Source organism: Maylandia zebra, linkage group LG12, assembly GCF_041146795.1.
Source record: "Maylandia zebra isolate NMK-2024a linkage group LG12, Mzebra_GT3a, whole genome shotgun sequence".
Taxonomy (NCBI): domain Eukaryota; kingdom Metazoa; phylum Chordata; class Actinopteri; order Cichliformes; family Cichlidae; genus Maylandia; species Maylandia zebra.
In genome coordinates this window covers 20,850,335-20,869,673 of record NC_135178.1, presented here as the reverse complement: position 1 = coordinate 20,869,673, position 19,339 = coordinate 20,850,335, and the positions used below count along the sequence as shown (strand labels likewise).

General features: G+C 39.7%; 1 protein-coding gene across 4 annotated transcripts; it reads left to right on the top strand.

Annotated features, from left to right (window-relative positions):
* Window positions 1-690: 690 nt before the first annotated feature.
* On the top strand, window positions 691-19,129 carry si:ch211-225b11.1 (sodium- and chloride-dependent GABA transporter ine). Of its 4 annotated transcripts, none has more exons than XM_076890855.1 (15): window positions 691-820; window positions 912-1,153; window positions 1,784-1,935; window positions 4,525-4,659; window positions 7,455-7,668; window positions 7,988-8,120; window positions 8,230-8,364; window positions 11,194-11,297; window positions 11,774-11,898; window positions 13,732-13,844; window positions 14,323-14,463; window positions 14,555-14,654; window positions 15,398-15,498; window positions 15,576-15,743; window positions 16,203-19,129. In XM_076890855.1, exons 3-15 carry the CDS (start codon window positions 1,809-1,811, stop codon window positions 16,326-16,328), a joined length of 1,722 nt encoding a protein of 573 aa, XP_076746970.1. In that variant the 5' UTR covers window positions 691-820; window positions 912-1,153; window positions 1,784-1,808; the 3' UTR covers window positions 16,329-19,129. The 4 variants fall into 4 exon arrangements, with proteins under 4 accessions (XP_076746970.1, XP_076746969.1, XP_076746968.1 ...); XM_076890854.1 differs by having other exon boundaries at window positions 1,781-1,935; XM_076890853.1 differs by having other exon boundaries at window positions 1,735-1,935.
* Window positions 19,130-19,339: the final 210 nt, after the last annotated feature.

Sequence of the window (19,339 nt, the reverse complement as noted above, 5' to 3'; positions counted from 1 at the left end):
AGCCTTGGATTTGCTTACTGGTTACCAACATGCATGCTTGCATACATGTACACACACGCATACACATACAAAAGCACACCGTCATCTTTGAGGAATAAATCAATGCTACAGTCCTTCAATGCTCTCTTTCCATTCCCTTTTCCCAACAACCACCAACAGTCTCCTCGTGCAAGCAGGGAGCGTTCTGATTGGCTGCTACTTGACAGCTAAATTAGTCTTCGGGTCAGTCTGCGGTTCAACCAGCTTGTGGCACACGTTTACGGAACATAAACCCTATAGAACAGAGTAGAATAGTGTATTTGCTTTTAAGCAATAAAACTCTGCACACACTCATCCAATATAGATTTTGTAAAAAGAGCAGAAAGGACCATAAATAAAACCACTTTAAAAGAACCTTCAATTCAACTTTATATTGGCTAGAGTAATCCCTCTTTATGAGTTTTTCCCTATGCCAGTAAAGGAAACTGGTCTACATGGTAAATATTACACCGAACAAAGCCAGTGATCTATTCATACGATTCAAACTCGCATTAGGCCAGTAAAGCGGAGCGGGAGCAGGAATAGAGTTAACGGGTTCCTTTCAAAATAAAAGAGGGATGCAAGACGATCTACCACTGTGTCATGGTTCTCAAGATCTGGAGAGGTCGTGGTGTGTGTATTTTTTGTCTTAGCCTCTCCCACCAGGGCGGAACTGGACCTTGATTCCCCGCCTCTGAACCCGCCCTGAACACGCACCTGTGGCTAATTCACACTGATCCTGGCAGACTACTTAAGATGGCAAGAGAGGCTGCTTCCTCGCTGGATCGTCACACGACCTAGCGTCAGTGTAGCCTAGCCCATGAAATTGTTCACTTTGATCTCCTAGAGTTTCCTCCTGACATTTTTTTTCCCCCCCCCCCCTCTGTGTACAGGCCTTCTAGACTCCCTGCCCGTCTTCCCTGCCGTCTGGATTTCTGTGGATGTGTGTGAGTGAGCGTGAGCTTTTTGGTGTGGACATTTGGAGTGAGTTACGGATCAAGTTGAAGAAGAGCGAGTGTGTACCCCCGTCTTGGACCTTCCCTTCGGACCCCGCCCTACTCCCTGGAGCCCCGCGTTATCTGTTCCACATTGCAAATAAACCCTCACCTTCTCTCTAAACTTCAGAGTCCTGCGAGTGAGTCCTCTGCCTACTAATCTGTGACACACTGTCTGGGCTAGTGTACTCCACGTGGGTGGCAGCTTGTTCTTTTTTTCCCTGTTTAAAACTTTCTCCTCATTTGATGTGGAATATTTTGAATCACATTCATATTTATTTTGTGCTGATACCAGCCAGAAGACTTCGTTAATGGTTCTTTTTATGTGTCTGTCAATTACGAAAAGGGTGGGATTCTGGACCTTTATTTTGGAAAGAAAGGGAACGGGCCAATCCAAAACACCCACACTTGTTTGACAGTAGCCAGGTGTTGTGCAACACCGGCAAAAGGGTGAAAAGGCAGGCTTACACAAGGAGTGGGCTTTGCCTTAACATAAATGACACCTGTCTGGGTTAGGAGTCCTTGTTGGGATGTCGTTGCTGTCTTGGTAGCGCATATCATCCCCTTTTATCCTCAGACATCTTTGGTTCAGACCCTCTAGAAGTTCATTTTTCTCTTGTCTTTACATCACTCCACCAAATCTAGTCAACTTATTTGTTGTGACAAATTAAAGCACGAATCATCTTGATTTAATAAAACCCTCTTTACCTTCATCACTAAGCTACAATGGATTTTGGTGTGGAGAACTCACGGGAAACCTCTGATAGCAGGGAATCAGGTACTGCAGATCTCGAGATGACCGCAGAGGCTCAGAGACCCACATGGAGCGGCCGGCTGGAGTTCATCCTGTCCACGGTGGGTTACGCCGTGGGACTCGGTAATGTTTGGAGATTCCCGTACCTGTGCTACAACAGCGGTGGAGGTAAGAGTGCTAAAGACACGGAGCACAAAGCAGACCGTAAACATAGCAGCAGCTACTGTTTTTTTTTTTAGTTTATTAGGCTTCTGCATGGCGGGACTGAAAAAAATCATCATTGAAGGAAACGGCTTCCAGGGCCTAATCCGTGGATCGGCTTCCTCCGAGGCGTGGGCGTCTATCAGCAGAGATTGTCCCTTAATCTGTAACACAGTCAAATATATTCTCAAGTAACATTCAAGCATGCCATTCAGCGTGTTAGTACGAGCTCGGGAGCAGCTTGGGAGAACAAGAAAACAGAGACTGCTTCAGGTTGTCTTCCCAAATCGACTCAACTTTATTCTCAAGTACAACAGTTTATATAGAGGGAAAAATTCACGAGTCAGCAGATTCTCAGTTTAAACCAGTACAGACCAAGATAAGGGAGCGTCTTCCTGCCCTTGGGTGAAGAAGCACCCTTTGTATAGTTTATCAGTTCAGCTACAATTATGATTATCTCAGCGACATATTTTCAAGGCACGAAATAAAGAGTTCTTTCATTAGTGAATTCTGAAACAAACCATCTGGCCTTCAACAGGCGTCTCCTAAGAGATTTAGAAACTAATGTAGCTGAGGGAGTGATCTCTGTGGTATTTCAACCTTGTACCAGCCTGTGATTCTCACACATCAATTCTTGGGTCAAAGAGAAAAATAACTAAAACAAAGGGGCCTTATTGAATGACAGAGTTTTCCTGTATAATGTCACTATAAAACAATATCCAGTAAATGCTCCCATGGTACTAAAATACCTAACAATCATATGATATGATTGGTTACCTGCACTCCATCATTTATTGTGATTCTTCAGTTATGTAACAGTGACTGTGTAGTCTGTTAAACAGTAGATTAACATTGAAGTGGTCAGCAAGGGTTATTTAGTTATTTACTGATTTGTTTTTTATGGATTTTTTTTTATTTGTTTCAAAATAACTGGTAATATAAAATTGAATGAGGAAAATGCAAAGACAATAAAAAGGGTTTAACTCTTAGTGACTTTAATATTTCATACTTACTTCAATAAATAAGTAGAAATGGGCACAAACATAAGAAATACATTTTCTGTACATTTCAGATTTACTTTTAGTTATGTTTTCAGTTATGCTTTTTTTTTTCATCATTATTTCGTCAATAATGCTCAGATACACTTTGTTCAAACTTTTACACCCGCAATTAAAGCTCCTGCTATTTTTCCTCATGCACATATTTGAAAAGTGGCACATGCATGTGCGTGGGTTCCTTAAGCACAGTGACAGAAACGTTCAAATCTGGGGCTGAAATGACATTGCTCTGGTATAAAATATCATAATCATTTATCATAATAAAATATTTGACACCAGCATTTAAGAAATAGAAACTGAGCATCAGCTGTATGCTTTTTGATAATCATCACAAAAAAATTATACAAGCAAATTCTGCCTCTAGTGGAAATTGTACTCTGTTGCATAAATGGTAAAATGGTAAATGGCCTGCATTTGTATAGCGCTTTTCTAGTCCTTAAGGATGTCATGGTTGGCTGTGTGGCAGGCAGGCAGGAGTGGTGGACCCAAGGTGCAGGACTCTTAGGAAACGAGGTTTCAACTGAAAATGCAGCTTTATTGCTGGAACAAAACTTCAACATAAAATAAAACTCACAAAAGCAAACAAAACTCTAAACTGAGATGCAGGAGGACTGGAAATCATGAACACACAGCAAGTTGAGGGTGAACAGACGTTAACGACGCGACACTGACACAGAGAAACACAGGGCTTAAATACACAGACGGCAGTAATCAAGGGATGAGAGACAGGAGGGGAACACACCTGGGAGAAATCACAGCTGACGAGACAGGGGAAACGTAAACTGAACACACTCACATATGACACAGACCTTCACAATAAAACAGGACACCAGACAAGACGCTGAACTAAACAGATTCACAAACAGACGGGGTGACACCATAGACAGAGATACAGACCGAATATAACACGTAGAACTCAAACAACAATAATAATCATGATGAACTGGAAAATGATAATAATAAACTTAAAGCGCTGGGTCACCGACCCAGGACCATGACAAAGGACCCCAAAGCGCTTTACACTACATTCAGTCATTCACCCATTCACACACACATTCACACACTGGTGATGGCAAGCTACATTGTAGCCACAGCTGCCCTGGGGCGCACTGACAGAGGCGAGGCTGCCGGACACTGGCGCCACCGGACCCTCTGACCACCACCAGTAGGCAAACATGGGGTTAGTATCTTGCCCAAGGATATTTGGCATGCAGCAAGGAGGCAGCCTGGGATTGAACCACCGACCATAAATGATCAGCAAAACAAGCAAGCAAAGGAACAAACACTAACTTCTAAACAGCGTAGAAGCTGTCTAGATTTTGTTAAAGAGGATATTCAGCAGTTACTTACTTAGTTATTATAAATATATGACTACTATAAAACAATCACTGTGAGCTTACAATTGTCATCTGGACATTGGCAGCAGTATTTATTTGGAATTTTCTGCAGCTGGTTTATTCAGAAGAGCTGTAAACCTGCTAAATTTTGTTTTCTTCAGGTGCCTTCCTGATTCCTTATCTTACCATGGTGCTCGTGTGTGGCATTCCTCTGCTCTTCATGGAGTTTACTGTTGGGCAGTATACTCGTTTAGGGCCTGTGCATGCTTTCGCCAAAATCTGTCCCTTGTTGAAAGGTAAGTTACTATCCAGGACTTATTTATTTTTGTTGTTGGACCACCTTTAAAACACGTTTTTTCTTCGTATGCATTTATAATAGATTTCAAAATCCAAAACCAAGAGTCCAACTCATATATTTGCAGACAAATATTTAATTATTAGCCAACAGCACCAGAAACTCCAGCTGATCAATACAGAGTCTAAACAGTGAGTTCTAAAATGGACTGCCCTACCAACCCAGGTAACTGTAGAAGAGGTCAGACAAGCTTGATGTATTTAAAATTTGTAGCACAATGAAAACACAAGATTATATCTGTGTTTATTTCAAAGATAATTGCTGTCAACATTAAAACATAGCATATGAATCAGACGACACACAGAAATGGAAAAAAGAAAAGTCTTCAGCCAAGGATGAGTTAAAGCTGCAAAGGGGTTAAGAAACACAAACAGCAACACACTTTATAAAGACAACCAAGCACAAAGTGCAGTCAACCCATGTATGAGAGTGAGATGGTTTGAAATCTTGCCACACCCTGACAGAAGCAAGTTTTTTTTAAAAAACTTGACAATCATGAAAAACGGGAATAATTTATGTAAAACATGACAGACCTCATGTGTGGATTTTCTGCTTTCCTCCAGCCATGAAGCCCACATTACCATTCAGTGTAAAGGAAAAAAAGGATCTCAGATAAATATTTAAATTATTTATCCATATTTAGCCACGGTGAAGGCATGCAGGTGTCTTAACAAATTTCCCACGTGTGGGACTAATAAAGGTTATCTTATCTTATCTTAATGCTTTGGTTTGAATAAATCCTGCTTTATTTTCTTTCATATTTTTTCATGTTGATGGATGAGAACTTGTTTAGCCAAATTTTCAACTTCTGTGACTGCATGTATTTTAACTTTTGTGAGGTATGATTGAACCTTTCAAACCATCAAGTTGACGTCAGTAAAATCCGTGATAATTAAGTCAATCACGAGCGACTGAAGATGTTCTCTCTGAGTCTGCATTAGTTCATTAAAAAGGCCAATAAAGTGGATCAGTATATTCCTTAAAGTTCGATTGTTGTTAAAAAAAAATATAGAAGCTGAGACATTCCCACAGTTTTACATCTCCAGAAAATGAAAAGTATGGACTCTGAGAGGACCAACAGTCTGTCCAAATCCCTCTAAATCAAACAAGAGACCAGCCATCAACAATCTCTACTTGTGGGTGTGAAATGACAATGCTTTCTCTCTTGTTTTAACTTGAGGATTTTTCTCCATAGTTTTCTTATCTCCTTAAGGACAGAGATTATCTACCCGGTCAAAACGTTTGGGTCCTTCACTTGATTTATCGCTCATTTCTTCCTGGTTAATGCTCTGTGCTAAACAGGGGCCCAAAGCAGGTAGTCTTTTTTTTGTATATTCTTCTGAATGACTCACCTGTGCAATTTGAGTGCAGTTTACTGTCATGTACCTGTGATCCATGATGCAGCTTCCCAGCTTCCCACAAATATAGCAAATATACCCATGTCTGAGTTATCCACTAATCCTTAATCCTAGCAATACTTTAATTACTCTGCCTTGCTTTTCTTTAGTTGAACTGTTTCAGATTTTTTGGCAGTGTGAAATAATATAATATGAAATAATATTTAGTGTGAAAGAGGCAAACAGGTGATAACAAAAGGAAGTAGAGCTCACTTACTAAGCAGTGGTTTGCACTGATCCTGGAGATTAGAGGGTTTTCCTTTGCTCAGAGCTGTTATTCAGCTGCCTCCCCCTCCACATTTTACTACATGGAGACATGTATATTTTACAGACATGGATCTGTGGCGCGTGGCATTCCAGCCTTTCGACAATGAGCAGCAGCTGTGCAGAGGTGGCAGAAATACAGGCTTTCTTTACTTAAGTAGAAGTACAGACACAAGTGTTAAAAAATACTCCAGTGAATGTTTAATCTTACATAAACAGCGGAAATTCACAAAAAGTCCATAAAAAAACAACTGGCAGACAAAAAAAGTGCAAAAGTTGGAAATCTCAAGGTGCAAAACTCTGTCTCTTAATCCTCAGTACCTTTGCTTAGATGACCAACAGTCTCTATTTAGGAAACAGACTAGAAAATGAAGAAAAGCAACTGTACAAGTGTTAAATTACAGACTTTTAGCTGTCATTTAAGTGACTTTCCCAAAGCGCACAAATAAGTGTATTCTGAAAGATGGCAGCATAGTCTTCTAACCATTGATCTCGACACATAAAACGGTCTGACTCAGCAAATGAACAGATTTTTTTGTTGTATTTAAAAGGGCTGATATTTCAGCTAATTAATGACCCTGTATACCTCTTCCAGATGGGAGCTCTTTAACCGAGTCATTGTTCTGAATTCCCTGAGGAGGAGGCTGAAACTTGCATTTGGTATTTACACATATACTTGCCCCAGTCTGAAACCTGACACGCAGCTCAGAACCACAGGTGTTAAAAGACTGAATAATTTACATCTGCTGAATGGCTTTGATCTCACCTCACTCAGTAGTCTTTTATATTCACCTGCTGAACAACAAGGCGTAATTTCTACTCAAAGGCCCCAGGAATTTGTCTCGTCTGTGGCTGTGTATTGGGGAAACTGGGCAGAGGTTATTAATGATACTGGCTCTTCTCTGGTTGTTCTACAAAAGATATATGCCATTGTTATCAGGCCCAAGTATATGGCACTCAGTAATGCTTTGGGTATGAGAATAAAGCAACGCGTACAGCTTCTTTCCCACAGTTGGCACGACTCCTGTAGAGCTGTCTCTCACTACTCTCTTTATCCCCACGTGTCACTCTGCAGGTGTTGGTCTGGCCACAGTTGTTATCTCCTTCGTTTTCTGCACCTATTATAATGTGCTCATGAGCTGGGCACTTTACTATTTATTCAACTCCTTCGGAATGGAGACTCTGCCCTGGAAGTCCTGCAACAACACCTGGAATGCTGTTGGAAATTGTTCGAGTGGCTTTCCTGGCAATGATACCCACCTGCAGTCTGCTAGCCAACAGTTCTTTGAGTGAGAAGACATCACTTCCTTGCAGCTCACTCTGTATGGCACTTTTGTGCTGTATAAGCAGTGCTCGCTCAAATCATGTTGTGTTCTTCTTCTTAAAGTTACTGAAAACCGTCATTAGTCATTAGCAAAGTGTCTTTGACCAAATTTAAAGCAGTTTTTGTTGTTTACCTCAAAATGTTTTGTAGTTTTTTCTTCTCTCTGTGAGTGCATTGTACTGCATGCTGGTCAGGCTTTACTAATATGTTCTAATCGCAGTTATCTCGAATTTTCTGGGTATTTGAAGATACTTTAGTCGCATGTTTTTCTTTCCTTTTCACAGAAACAGACTTCTGGAAAAGACTCGCGGTATTGAAGAATTAGGTGGTCTTCGTTGGGAACTCTTTGGGTGTCTTGTCTTTGCTTGGGTTATTGTGTACTTATGTATATTTAAAGGAGTTAAATCCACAGGAAAGGTGAGAAAAATGACTTTTGCTGTGTCATGGTGATTGTGATGAAGGTTTTTTTTAGGGGGATTTCAAGTTGACATTCACCATTTGGTTTTTTTTGCCATTTTTTCTATAGGTAGTATATTTCACTGCTGTGTTTCCATACTTCATCCTGTTTGCCCTGCTCATCAACAATGTGCAGCTTCCTGGAGCCAAGAATGGTATCCTCTATTTTGTCACACCGGTGTGGAGCAAACTGTTTGAAGTGAAGGTGAGACTACTTATCTCTGGGATGTTGGTTAAACATTGGTACCAAAACCCAATTTGTACTAGTTTGTACTGGTCTGCGTACAAAAACAAATCAAGTCACCTTTTTCTTTCTTTGAAGCTTGAAGTGTCCCTTTTGAAAGAGTAGGCTTTTAACTTGTGTCTGTTCAAGGGTCAATCTTAAAGCATGCCAGACCCGACCTGAAAAGGTTATTTCAGCCATGGACTCTTTAAACGTTGAGATTGTTGAGATTGTTCCTTGGCCACATACAGTGATTTGAAAAGAAAAGCATGTAGAAACTAGAGATGGCACGATACCACTTTTTTATGTTCGATACCAATATCATAAATTTGGATATCGGCCGATACCGATATGAATCCGATATAGTGTGTTTTTAATCAATAAAAGTTTTTTTAATATCTTGCTGCATTTCTTATAAGTTCATACGCAAGTTTAAAAACAAACAAACACTAAAGCTATTCTGTTATACCTGTATGCAAAAAATACACTGCACCCAAAATATTTCATAGTTCAGCAAAACTGATCAATCTAATAAACTTAAACCTACTCCATCCTCCCTATTCTGGTATTTTAAAGAATAAGCAACCTAACTAATAGGGTTGCAAACTCCCAGCAAAAAAATAAAAAATAGGGAACCACCCTCCACCTCATGATGCTTAATCAACATAATCAACTTTAATTTGATGCAGGGTGAAAAAAAAATGCACAGAAATCAATTATTTTTCAAGAATAATTAAATAGATTCAACATCTTTCTTCAAAAGAATTGCAGACTGCACAGATGGTACCTTCCCAAAGGAAAAAGTACTATAGCTTACTAGGGTATATTAGACTTAATAGTTACTATATACAGTAATGGACTTCTATACATTTTACATCAGATTAAAACTTTGGGTGTAAGATTCGGATAATTATTTATTAAAAGCTAGACATTTTAAATGAGAATAAGAAAGAAAAGTATGTCTTTGTGCACCCTTTTCCCTGTTAATGCCCTATCGGCCCCCCTGGCTAAACTTTGCTAGATCCGCCCCTGCACAGTTACCAGCCGTCAGCTAAGTAGAAAAAGATCCTGGTGTAGAAAGTAATATTAAATAAATTCTAACAACAGATTATCAAGCTTAAACGTGCTGCTGTTGTTCAGCCTCTGGTTTCCTCTTTCTGGTGCGAAGTGGGCGATAAACAAACAAGAGAGACGGATTCACGACAGAAAAGCCGATCAGCTGATCATTAATCAGTTTCATGATTGAAGTAGCAGCAGGAGAGGGAGGGAGAGAGAGAGGCAGGTCTCGCACGCCACAGCCGCTCTATCACGTGAGGCACACTGCTCCGACGTGCTACGGTTATGAGCCGAGATATGCCATGTCACAAGTTTTGTGAAGTGCTTTTTTGATATTTAATGGATCGATTACATTTTTTATTTCTCTCCGATATCCGATCCAGTAATTTAGGTCAGTATCAGACGGATCGGTCCATCTCTAGTAGAAACTGCTGCAAAAAAATACCCAAAGAACTACAACTCTATAGTCTTTCCTTAACATGATAATTGTTAAAAATTCTGCAACAATGATGTGAGAAATTGATAAAAGAAAACAATTACTTCAGTTATCGCTGCTAAAGATGCTTCAAGCTATTGAATCATAGGTGTAGTTATTCCTGTGAAATCCTTGTTTTTCACATGACTGTAAGAAGAGAAAATATGTATTTTTAAAAGCAAACACTCTCAGACAGACTGGCTCACCACCAGAGATGGGCGACATGTTACTGTAATCCGATTACTTTTTTCAAGTAACGAGTAAAATAAGGGATTACTATTGCAATTAGATTACCGTTACTTTCCCGTAGGAACGCTGCGTTACTGCGTTACTAAAACCGTGAGTTTTTTGCGAGAATGTCTCATGACAGTGATGTAAGCGAGTGCTACCTTCCTGACAACAGCTGTGTGCAGATCAACAATGGATAATATATCGAGTGCAGGAGAGAGTATGAGCGTGCAGCGTTTAAAGCGTGGAAGTACTGACCTTACTTTAAGTTTGATTCCATAAAAAGTGACAAAAGTGTTAACACAAAAAATATTTTATTTTGTGTGCTGGAATGTGCAGAAAATAGGTTTAAATAGGTTTAAATGTTAAACAAATTTCTTCCAGTCAGAGAATGTTGCATATAATAACATTTTTGCTTGATGCATAAAGTTAAAAAATTTAAACTAATAAAACAAGTTTTAAAAAGAGACTTTTCCATTTGATTACATGTTGTATGATGGATTATGCAGAAAAAGTAGAATTGGGAGAGAGAGAAAAAGAAACAAATCTTGGCAGAAAATCAGTGAGGATAGGAAGACCATGACAAATACCTCTTCTTCTCTTTCTTTTGACTGGGTCCTTTAAGGATCATCTGCCTCTATCTCACCTTATCTGTAGTATCTTCCTCTGTCACACCAATCCTCTGCATGTCCTCCTTCACTACGTCCATCATACAGACAACAATCAGGGGTCCTGCTGCCAGCGCCCCAGTGCAGGCCACCACAGACCACCACAACAGGTCACATGTTAATGGGTATTATGGTTAGTTTCATTGTTTGTAATTAGTTATTAGCAACAATAGCTCCTAAACTGCAGGCAGTGTACAAAGATGTTTGACATGACTTTGTTCGCTGAAAATCACAACGTATAGATTTCTCATCTGATTTCACTCAAGACTGTTCACCTCTGCAGGAAGATGCTTATAAAGAAAATACATTTCCATGGCCTTCAAATCCAAATCAAATGAAACCATACTCGTATCAATCTTCGGCTCTCCTCTGTCTATATCACAGGTTTGGCTTAATGCAGCTGGCCAGGTGTTTAACTCACTTGGAATAGCATTTGGCTCGATGATTTCAATGGCAAGTTACAACAAGTTCAACAACAACATTCTCAGGTAAGCATTCATAACACTCTGTCTAAAAAAAGCTCAAACAGAGTGGAAAAAGCAGTCATTTTTTAATAAGATGGACACAAAATGCTGAAAAAGAACAGTGTGGGTTCACTTGACTTCAATACACAGTAAATTAAAAGATGCTGTATCACCCTCTTTCTTGTAGTTAATACAGACACAGCATGTTACTGTAAACTTGACAGTTTCCTTGATGAACAGCAGTGGTCTTGGTTGCCTGTGATTTGAGGGCATGTGGTTATATAGCTGTTTTGCTCACAGCAGGTGGGGAACAAAGTTAAATTATTTATGGAACAAATTGTATTTTCTTTCAAAATTTGCTTTGCTGTTAAAGATCCTGGGGTGCTAATGCTGCATGTGCACCACTGAAGGTCTCAGACATTTCTGATAAAGTGCGAGCTTGACAATAACACGAGAGCAATAAACTACATTTCACAGACATTGTCCTTTTTCTTTACCAGGGATGCATTGATTGTATCAGTGGCCAACTCTTTCACTAGTATCCTGGCTGGCTTCGTGATCTTCTCAGCTGTCGGTTACATGTCTCATATACATAACCTCCCAGTGGACAACATAGCTACAGATGGTGAGTCGCTGAAAACAACATCAGACTTGTAGCTTTGTTTTATCTTGAGGACTTTAAAAAGAAGAGAGATAGATCATCATAGTTCAAGACTGGAGACAGATCCCAGGCTTGTTTTAAGAGCTGATGTTTGTTTTCCTTGTCCTTGGAACATGTCTCTTCTTTCCATGGAAAATAAAGGCATATTTCAGGATGTGCACATCTGGATGCAGTTTCCTAAAGTGGCTCCCGACTAATTATATAAGGAAAATTCACTGTATTCACTATAAGGAGTACTATTCATCAACTGCCTGTACAAACAATTGTGTGTCTGTTGCTGTAAGTAGAGTAATCTAACTGCACTGTGGCAAATTCAGTTTTCATACTATAGTCGAAACTGCAAGACTTTCTCAGCTTAATGAACAGTACTAAATCTTTCAAGTGCCCTTTTTGAGTACATAACTTGTGTATACATGCCTGTGTGAGAGAGTGTAGTTGAATTTAGTTAAGTGTTGTTAAGTGTTTAAGCAACATTTAAGCATCAGCAGTCAAGCAGTGAGTTATTAAAGACAGATTGCGTGTGTTCAGATAAAATCCTCTGATCTCAATGTCAAATTGTTCCTGTCAGCTGTCATCAGATGTTAGGTCTGATTCACTTTGAAAAATCACTTTGCTCTTAATTGGTTGAACTTTCTTCACAAATTGTAATTTTTAATAAGTGCCCCTTAGACAAGAATGCTTGATTGCAGTTTGTGCTGGTTAGATACACTATATTACCAAAAGTATTCACTCACCCATCCAAATCATTGAATTCCAATAACTTCCGAGCACCTAGGCATTCAGACTGCTTTTACAAACACGACTGAAAGAATGGGTCGCTAACTTTCCATCGCTACAGAACTACGGGCAATGAAATGGGTTTTTCTATGTAAGGGCTTTTTATCTAACACACATACACATTCATAGAGCAACATGGGGTTAGTATCTTTGGCATGGAAACTGGAGCAGATGGAGATCGAACCACCAACCTTCTGGTCAGTAGGTGACTTGTGCTACCTCCTGAGCTTTAGCCCACGTGGTGTAAAGCACAGCACCACTCGACTCTAGAGTAGTGGAGACATGTTCGCTTGAGTCACAAATCACGCTTTTGCGTTTCTGATGGACGAGTTTGGGTTCGATGGTTGCCAGGACAACGGTACTTGACTGAATGCATTGTACCAAGTGTAAAGGTTAGTGGATTGCGGTGTGGGGATGTTTTTCAGGAGTTGGGCTCACTCCTTGGGTTGGGTTATCTTTGTCAAATGTTTAAACGTATTGGATGATCTGAAACATTCAAGTGTTGCAAATAAGTGACATATTAAGAATCAGAGAGGGGGCAAATATTTTTTCACTGTACACTAGTTTTGTTCTCTCGTCCTCCCGAGTCTCCAACTACAGTCTTGCAGTGTGCTTCTTTAAGCTGCCGCTAATTTCTACGTGCAGGCGAAATCTTATTGTCTAGCTATATGATTCCAGGGAGTTCAGGAGCTCATGTCATGAATGAAGGACCTTGTTGTGCTTTGTTACACTTTAGTTAGGGTTATCTTAAACATGTCTGAGCCCTTTACTTCACTATAAACTGAGCTAAGCTAAATATTTATCTCATAACTCTTGCCAAGCAAAGAAATATGTGCATGTCACTGAATGGATCCCAGTTTATATTTTAACAGAACTCAAAATATGCTCCAAATAACACACATTTAAAGTACAGCTCAGTACAGCACAGCCAACTTAAGCTGGAATAGCAACGGATATCCTGCATTTGTATATGTCTGCATTGTAAAATAGCAACAAGTCCTCTGTTGTGTTATATTTCAGGTGCTGGTTTGGTGTTTGTTGTGTACCCTGAAGTTCTTTCAACCATGCCAGTCTTTCAGCTATGGGCCCCACTTTTCTTTATCATGCTGTTGTGTCTGGGCGTGGACAGTCAGGTAAACATCTAAACATCTGCAGCGCTGTACACTTAATTTTTTACATCAAACTTTAGCTTTTGCACTTTTGAATATAAAGGAAACATTTGCACACTTGTATCAAAAGAGGTCTCTTACCCTCACTGTGGTTTGCCTTTACTGTTTGGATATTTTATTACCATACTACTTTTGCTTTAATATAAAAGGCTTGAATGTAAATATACAAGTGTTAAGATGAAGCTAAGATGGATCAAGAGAGATAGAGCATGCAGGCTGAGAAGCCTGGAGAATGCTCGTCTGTCTGAGTTGAGCTGGTAGGCTGAGTGCTAGAGAACTGAGGGCTGAGTATTGCCATATCTGCCACTCACAACACAGACAGTAAGACAGACAGGCTAAACAAGGAGAAATATGTACGACATCTGAATGACTGTGATTATGATTTAAAACTCCAAGGTCTGCAGATAACCATTAAGTTTGTATTAAATCTTTTGTTCTGCAGTTTGGCACAGTTGAGGTAGCTGTGACATACATAAAGGATGAATTTGGAGTCAAAGTTCTGCCGTTCCTGAAGAGAGAAGAGCTGCTGGTCCTGGCTGTGTGCTTTGTTTGCTTTGTACTGGGGATTCCTCACATTACCAAGGTACAGTATGTAAGACACTTCTCAGGGAAACACATTTGGGGATGTGGTAAGAGTCACTGTTTTGTCATGTAGGTCTGTCTTTTACTTACAGGGAGGTATCTACGTGTTTCAGCTGATGGACCACTACACTGCTGTGGTTTCTCTTGTGTTCTTGGCTTTCTTTGAGGTTGTTGCCATCTGTTGGATCTTTGGTAAAATTCACATGAAGTTCACTTTTTCGTTTATGTTTAAAAAAAATAAGGGGAACACTTAAACAACACAATGTAACTCCAAGTCAATCACACTTTTGTGAAATCAAACTGTCCACTTAGGAAGCAGCACTGACTGACAATCAATTTCACATGCTGTTGTGCAAATGGAATAGAAATTATAGGCAATTAGCATAAGACATTCCCAATAAAGGAGTGGTTCTGCCGGTGGTGACCACTGACCACTTCTCAGTACCTACGCTTTCTGGCTGATGTTTTGGTCACTTTTGAATGCTGGCGGTGATTTCACTCTAGTGGTAGCATGAGGCGGAGTCTACAACCCACACAATTGGCTCAGGTAGTGCAGCTCATCCAGGCTGGGACATCAATGCGAGCTTTGGCAAGAAGGTTTGCTCTGTCTGTCAGCATAGTGTCCAGAGCATGGAGGTGCTACCAGGATACAGGCCAGTACATCAGGAGACATGGAGGAGGCCATACCCACATAGCAAGCAGGTCTGGCCCAGATCTGGCAACAAGCCGGCACTGCTGGTTGACTTCTGGCATGATAAGATGTATGTCATCCAGATATGGGCTGGGCTTGGCATAGATGGCCCTGTCTATGCGATGGCATGCCATATCTGGCTCGATTGTGCTTGCTTTGTGGGTTATTTTTAATATTTTTGTGGACACCTGCCAAAACGCTTTGCAAGAAGGGGTTAAATAATTAAACTCTTTCTTTTTCTCAGGTATCCCACGTATCTCCTTAATGATCAGGAGGATGCTAGGAAAAAGTCCAAATATCTACTTCCGAGTCTGCTGGCTGCTGCTCTGCCCCATGTTGGTGCTGGTGAGTCCTGTTTAAATAATGCACCTAAAACCACCAGTAAAGTAGTTAATAAGACTGTTCTTCATTTCTCTATATAGTGCATACTGGTTTCCAGCATTATTCAGTACACTCCTCCTCACTATGGGAAGTACGAGTACCCAGTGTGGGCTGAATGGGTTGGCTGGGGCGTCTCTTTGGTCTCTATAGTATGGATCCCATTTGGTGCAATACAAGAGATCTATAACAATAAAGGATCCCTTCTTCAGGTAAGCAAATATGATTGTACAGACTTTGGCTTATTTATTTGATATGTTTACTTTTTTTATTCTAGCATGTTAATTAGCAAACTTTAAACCTAATCCAGTGGCATTGCTTTGTTCCTGGATGTGACAGAAACTTATGTATTATCAAAGATTTGTTTTTTAAAATGTTTGTTCAAATGTTGACCTGCTGGTGGATCAGAACATGACTAAAGTCAGTCTGCCTAATCTTCTGGGAACTAGTGTCACATTTTCACAGTAGTGCGGTAAAATGTTTGTGAACAAACACGGCCATTGACTTTTGAATCATGCTGATAAAAAGGGCAGTGTTCGGTGATGGGTTAGTGGCTCCAGTGACAGTCAGATATTACGGATAGTCCTTTTGCTGATTATTTATTTAAATCTTTGCTTGAACATTACTTTCAAACTGATGATTGCTTAAACCTTACCTTCTTTAATCCCCAGAGACTGAAAACAGCTATGACTCCGACAATAGACCTGAATGTTATGGCTCACCTGCCGGAAAAACAAAACCTTGACAACCTGGCGTCTGAAAAATTACTCAGTTCGGTGCCACCTCTGACACATTGACCACATACAAGGCCTGGAATAAGCAGACTTTGGGCCATTTCTATTATAATCCCAGTTACATCCAAAGAGCTGTTGTTATCTCAAACTCTGCATTTATACTTTAACAACTCGAGCCACTTAACCTGTAGGCGACTTCAAAACCATACAGCAAGTCACCCATTGCACCTTTTACAAAGAATGCAACTAAAATCTGTGGCTTTGTTCACCAGATGAATTTTCAAATTATTTTATTTTGGGTAGGAGTGGCTGAGGAGCGAGTAATTGTTTAAAACGATTGGTTCATTATGCTGTAAGGTTCATTGTATACATCAGTGAGTCTGTGGGGTTAAAGAGTGTATAATGGATCTATCGTAGATGCAGCCTTTTAGCCTTTTAGGTCACTACATTTATGAGTTGAATACTTAATACTTAATTTTAAATCAACAAAAGAAATGGGTTTGAAAAGGCTTGGTCCAATGAACAGGAAGCAGACATATTCCTCCTACAAATATGAAAGCAGAAAAATACAGGTTCTATAGATGTGTGACAGATGTGATCTGGTCAGCGGATTAGTAGGTTACACCTGGACATCCTATAGTCTGCAGGCCAAATTTGACCCCTTGGTTCTCCCTGTCGAGCCTGTGAGAGTTTAAGGAGAATTTAGGATTCAAAGGTGAAAAAGTATAAATCACGCAGTTTGTCCCATTTCATCCAACAAACAGAGAATGGCTTACAGTTTTTTCTTTTACAAAATTTGTTAATTTTATTTTGAAAGGAATATTCTTTAAAAAATTATATTTGATGCAGAATATAGTTTTTTTTTAACGAGACCTGGATTTGTAAATATTTATTTACTGAAGTCAGAGGTAAAGCTGCATGCGTTGGTGGTGAGAGCATATTGCTGTGTTTAAGGTTTACAAAGCATTTGCAAATACAAGCACATGACTGATGCAGAGACATCTGAGCCTTTTAGCAAAGTTTGGAGAGTTGCTGCGCTAATATTTCCTAATAATAAAAAGAAGCGGACCCAAATGCAAGATGCAGGAGGTAGGAGTCAAACTTAAAAATGAGTATTTAATGCAGGTCGATCAGGAAAATGTACAAAGTCAAAAACTCCAAAGAGTGAGTCAGGGAATGCAAAAGGCAAGAAATATACAGAGTGAGGGAACGCACAGCTCACACAGGTAATGTGTCATAGGAGGACTGAAAAAATATATACAGAAGGTATAGGTTGGGAACACAGACTGGAGGAAAGCTACAATTAATATAAAGCACAGAGAGCAATAGCTACCAAAATAAAACAGGAAGTAAGACACGTTGGACAGAGAAATAAGATTAACTTGACACAAGAGACACTGAAGGACAAAAAAGGGTGCTAACAAAATACCTGAAAGTCACAGTAACTAAATTGAACTGGCAGCACTGCACAGAATGAAAGGGACTATGACAGTGGCACATGGAGTAACTCCATGCTTGGATAGGCTGGAGCTGAGGTGGTATTTTGCACCAACATATTTTGGTGAGCACTGACTTAAACAACACCAAGAGATGTTGCAAAAAATTAACCATTTTGTTGATATTTTAACTCAAATAGTTAACTTCATCAGGGCAAGAGTACTGAATCACTGACAGTTTGTTGCACTATTGGAGGAGAGGTGACATAGGCTACCACAGCTGTCAGGTGACTCAGCCGGGGCAAAGTGCTAAAACAAATGTAGGACCTGAGAGCAGAAATTTTAGTTTTATGAAGAAAGGCGAGGGTGTTCCAGAGCTCTAAGATGCAGGTCTTGCATTTGGCATTGATGAGGCAGTCCTTCACATTTAAATTAAAAAAATGCGGTGAAAAAGCAGCAGAAAATGCACATGCAGAGGAATTCACAGCACTGAAGAGGCCAGTCACAACAGCTGTGCTGATGTCAAGTCTAGTCACGTTTCCAGCGAGGCACACGTAAAGTTATTGTGTTAGGGTTTCAGAGGGGTTTGTAGACAGAAGTCTAACTCAACTGTCAGCCACTGACCCTGACTTTAATGCACTTGAGAAGACCAAAACAGACTAGATTAATCTTACTGATCAAGACAAAAGAAGATGAAGTATTAAACTACAACCAAAGTAGAAATATCACTCTGTTTGAAGTGGACATTTTGCAGAAACGTGCCATTTTTTGCAATTATTTTGTGTGGCCATCCACAGTCCCACTCCTGTAGCCCCTTGAGAAAATGTATTGCCTACCTCTGCTATAAAGGATAAGCTGGTCTAACCATGAGAGGAAGGTTTGATTATATTTTTAACCAAACTGAAGCTGGCAACCCACAAGAGTTTAGACGTTATAAGTGGGGCCTTTGAGCTAGTGCTATAAACAGAATCTAGGTAACAAGTCTATAATAACTTCAGTGGGGAAGGACTTATTTGGTAACTCAAGTTGGTTGTGTTTTGACCCCAAAACAGCTGATAATTTATGACTTTTATTTCTATTTTTTTCTTGAAGGAGAAGCCAAAAATTTCCGTTTACTAGAAATTTATCTTTAAGCTTTATCTCTAAGATTGCACTGTAGTGGAAAGTACAGTTTTTAATGTCTGATCCAGGGTCTCTAGAGCACAGTCTAAATGTAATTAACATGGTTCAGCCAGTGCTGGAACTTTAAGCCTTGATTTAACTCTGTGAGGTCTCAGTCATGACCTTATGTTCAGTCCTGTGTTCTGGAGACGTTCTGTGCTAAAAATATTTTGGTTTGTCAGTTATAATGTTCACTTTTTCGTCCTGATTGACAGAACTTGGGAGAACAATTTTAAAAAATGAAATAAATAACAGCAACACTGATAATGACTGTGACATCACGGTTTTAATTTTTTGTCTTGTTTTGTAAGTAGAAAAAATTAAATTACATATTTTTGGTAAGTAAATCACACATCAATATTGCACTGATGCCATCATATGAGATTGGCTAAAAGCTTGTGCACTACAGTACAGGCCTGAATGTCAGAATTCCTTGGTAGTTATTCAAAGAGTGCCTTTTTAGACCAAATCTGTAAT

What these genes read in the sequence shown, in the direction of transcription:
- si:ch211-225b11.1 (XM_076890853.1), top strand. Translation starts at nt 1,740, where the DNA reads ATGGATTTTGGTGTGGAGAACTCACGGGAAACCTCTGATAGCAGGGAA. An exon ending in TTCAACAACAACATTCTCAG is followed by an intron (nt 11,298 to 11,773) that starts GTAAGCATTCAT and finishes TTTCTTTACCAG; the next exon opens with GGATGCATTGATTGTATCAG. An exon ending in TGCCATCTGTTGGATCTTTG is followed by an intron (nt 14,655 to 15,397) that starts GTAAAATTCACA and finishes TCTTTTTCTCAG; the next exon opens with GTATCCCACGTATCTCCTTA.